The 2,698-nt window shown below is 36.8% G+C and overlaps 1 protein-coding gene across 1 annotated transcript; it reads right to left on the minus strand.

The window, feature by feature from the left end:
- Positions 1-392: 392 nt before the first annotated feature.
- Positions 393-2,372, minus strand: LOC106385409 (transcription factor TCP18). The gene is made up of 4 exons (XM_013825330.3): positions 1,556-2,372; positions 1,348-1,443; positions 827-1,236; positions 393-562 (listed from the first exon to the last, which is right to left on the minus strand). The coding sequence occupies exons 1-4, from the start codon at positions 2,250-2,252 to the stop codon at positions 494-496; spliced, it is 1,272 nt and encodes a 423-aa protein (XP_013680784.1). The 5' UTR covers positions 2,253-2,372; the 3' UTR covers positions 393-493.
- Positions 2,373-2,698: the final 326 nt, after the last annotated feature.

Raw genomic sequence — 2,698 nt, forward strand, 5'->3', positions numbered from 1 at the left:
TCTAATTCGACATTTTCACATAAAATATAAAATTTTAAAATAAATTATAGAACACATAAAAGTAACTTTTTGTGTACTTATTCGTTTTATCTTTTTCAAATGTCTTTTTGCTCACTTTATATAATTCTATTCTCTTATAGAATTTTATTTTAACTAATTTAATATATTTCCATATTCCTTTCAGTAAATTGACGACACTTAATTTTTCTTGGACAATTTTCCTAACTTGTATCTATAGTAACAACCTCTACGCAAAACACAAAACCTCATAGGAAACAGATACACTTGAGCAAACCTTATGCTCTAAACAAAATGCAAAACCTCTTCCCCGTATTGTCTGTTATATTTGGCTTTACTAATGTATTTTCATGTTTGGCGTTGATATGAACGAAAAGATTGAATCATTTGCATATGAACTTCTGATTCACACATATCTGTCAACAAAGTATTATTAACTTGAGAAAGTAACGATACAAATCGATATCAGCACATACTACGGTAGTTGTACACGAGGTCTCTTGGTTTCCCCAAGAAGTGATGAAGATCCGCAAAGACGCTGCTGCTGCAAGATATATAACCAAACAATATTAATTTGGGAAATACTACATAAACTTGGTCAACCGAAAGAAAAACGGCGCCCATTAATCTTTGATGTTGAACTATATAGTAATGATTAATAAACAAACTCCTAATCTAATTATATAACATTAATTATTTGATCTTAGTATATCGGGATCTGAGATAGCCTATAAAACTTGAATATACAAACCAATAAGAACTCTTAAAAGTTAATAAAATGTGACTCGTAGATACAGAACAAAGGTACCTCTATGGAACTAGCTGCCCATTGGCTGCGATGGTGATCAAGCATCGGAAATGATGGATTGAATTCGTCCGAAATGTGATATTTTCTATCCACCACAATTTCGTTGCAAACTGCAAAACGATCGTTCTTGCAAAGAGGTTCTTGGATCGTTTCTTCGCAGGGCGTCGCCTTCACATTGCTTTTATTATTCTTTTGGACTATCTCATCATGATGATTATGAACTTCTTCTTCTACAACAACATTCACTTGTGCACTTCTCTTCATCATCTTCTCCTTTGTCCTATCCTTTGCTCTCTCTCTTGCTTTCGCTCTCGCGTCCTTAGACAACTTCTTCAAAATGGGAGTTCGCGGTTGCGACATCCTTCTCTTCCCTCTCACCGATCTCCTATCTACCTTATTTCCTCTTGTTTCTAATGCAAACATATAGATTAATTAATAATTTTAAAACCTCAACGAATTCCCGACAAATTCTCGGTGACCGTCTTCCCAACGAATTCCCGACTAACCGACTAACCACATACCGTTCATGTTAGTGTTGCTGCCTCTATCCTCGACTGTCCACATTGATGAAAGTTCAAATATATCAGACGATGTGTCCATCAATCCTAACGCCGGTCCTTGATTAATTTGGAAAGTTACAATGTCAAATTAAACATGAAGAAGACCAAGATTTTTCATAATAGATAGAAACTTTAGTAGACTTTAAACTAGAAAATAATGTATATTTACTGGGTTGAGACTCGTCGCAGCTGCTGAACCGGCCGTGATTGAACTTGTTAGAAAGGCTGTTCGCGATCTTTATGATCTTGGGTTTAGCTTGTGTAAGCAACCATTCAACGGTTTTGCTGGCTTTGTCAAATCCAAGCATGTCTTGTAAGCCGAACAACTCTCTGGCGACATCTAGCGAGAGTCTCATCCTACGGTCTCTTGTCCCTTTCACCGTTTTGATCTTGCTGTGCCGGTCCGTTCTGCTAGGTTTCTTGACTTTTTTCATATTTGGGTCTTGAGAAGTTGAGATTCTCTGGGAATCTTCTATGTGTGTGGTTTTGGTTTCTGAGGGCTCAATGAGGTGAGATTCTCCAAAAGGGTTGTTAAAGGGGAGAAATGATGGAGGATGATGATGGTCATTGGTGGTGATGGTTTGGTTATCATTATGGCCATTTTTTTGTGGGAGGAAAGAGGCGAGGAGGGCAAAATCCGGGACGGATTCGAAGTGAGAAAAAGGAGAAGCTGGTGCTTGCAGGTACTGATGATGGTGGTGGTCAAGATGATTGTTTGATGTGTTGGAGTGAATCAAGATGTCGTTAATGGAAGAGCAAGGGCTAAAAGGGAGTAATGGTTGTGAGGAGTAATGGTCATTATAGGGGAATAACATGTACTCTTCATTGATGGTGGTGGTAGTACTGAAAGTCTTGTTGTCGTTCATGTCTTTTTGGGGGTTCTGAAGCAACAAAATTAAATTTAAAAACCCTAAAACAATTTTTTGAGAATGACACTTGTACAAAGTGTACCAAAATCTTCTTCACACGCACCAAAAAGAGAAGAAAATGAGAGAAAGCAAAACGAAGACAATCAAAACTATAGAAAGAAAAGTTTTCTTCTTAGCCTGAAAAATCAAGAAATTACTGTAATAATGATTATCAAATAGTACAATATTGTCTTTGTTCAAGAGAATCTATGTTTGTGTCTAAATGTGTAGAGTAAGAGAAAGAGAGTACCTTTATTGAAGGAATACAACACATGCAATGTACTTAAATGAGTCTATGTGCTATGAATTGGGATGGGGAGAGAGAAAGAGAGAGGGAACTATAGAGAGAGGCCGATAATGGAGATGGAAATTGTTTTCTGCTTATTTTTCTTCGTCTTGGCATG

Source organism: Brassica napus, chromosome C5 (genome assembly GCF_020379485.1).
Source record: "Brassica napus cultivar Da-Ae chromosome C5, Da-Ae, whole genome shotgun sequence".
Classification (NCBI taxonomy): domain Eukaryota; kingdom Viridiplantae; phylum Streptophyta; class Magnoliopsida; order Brassicales; family Brassicaceae; genus Brassica; species Brassica napus.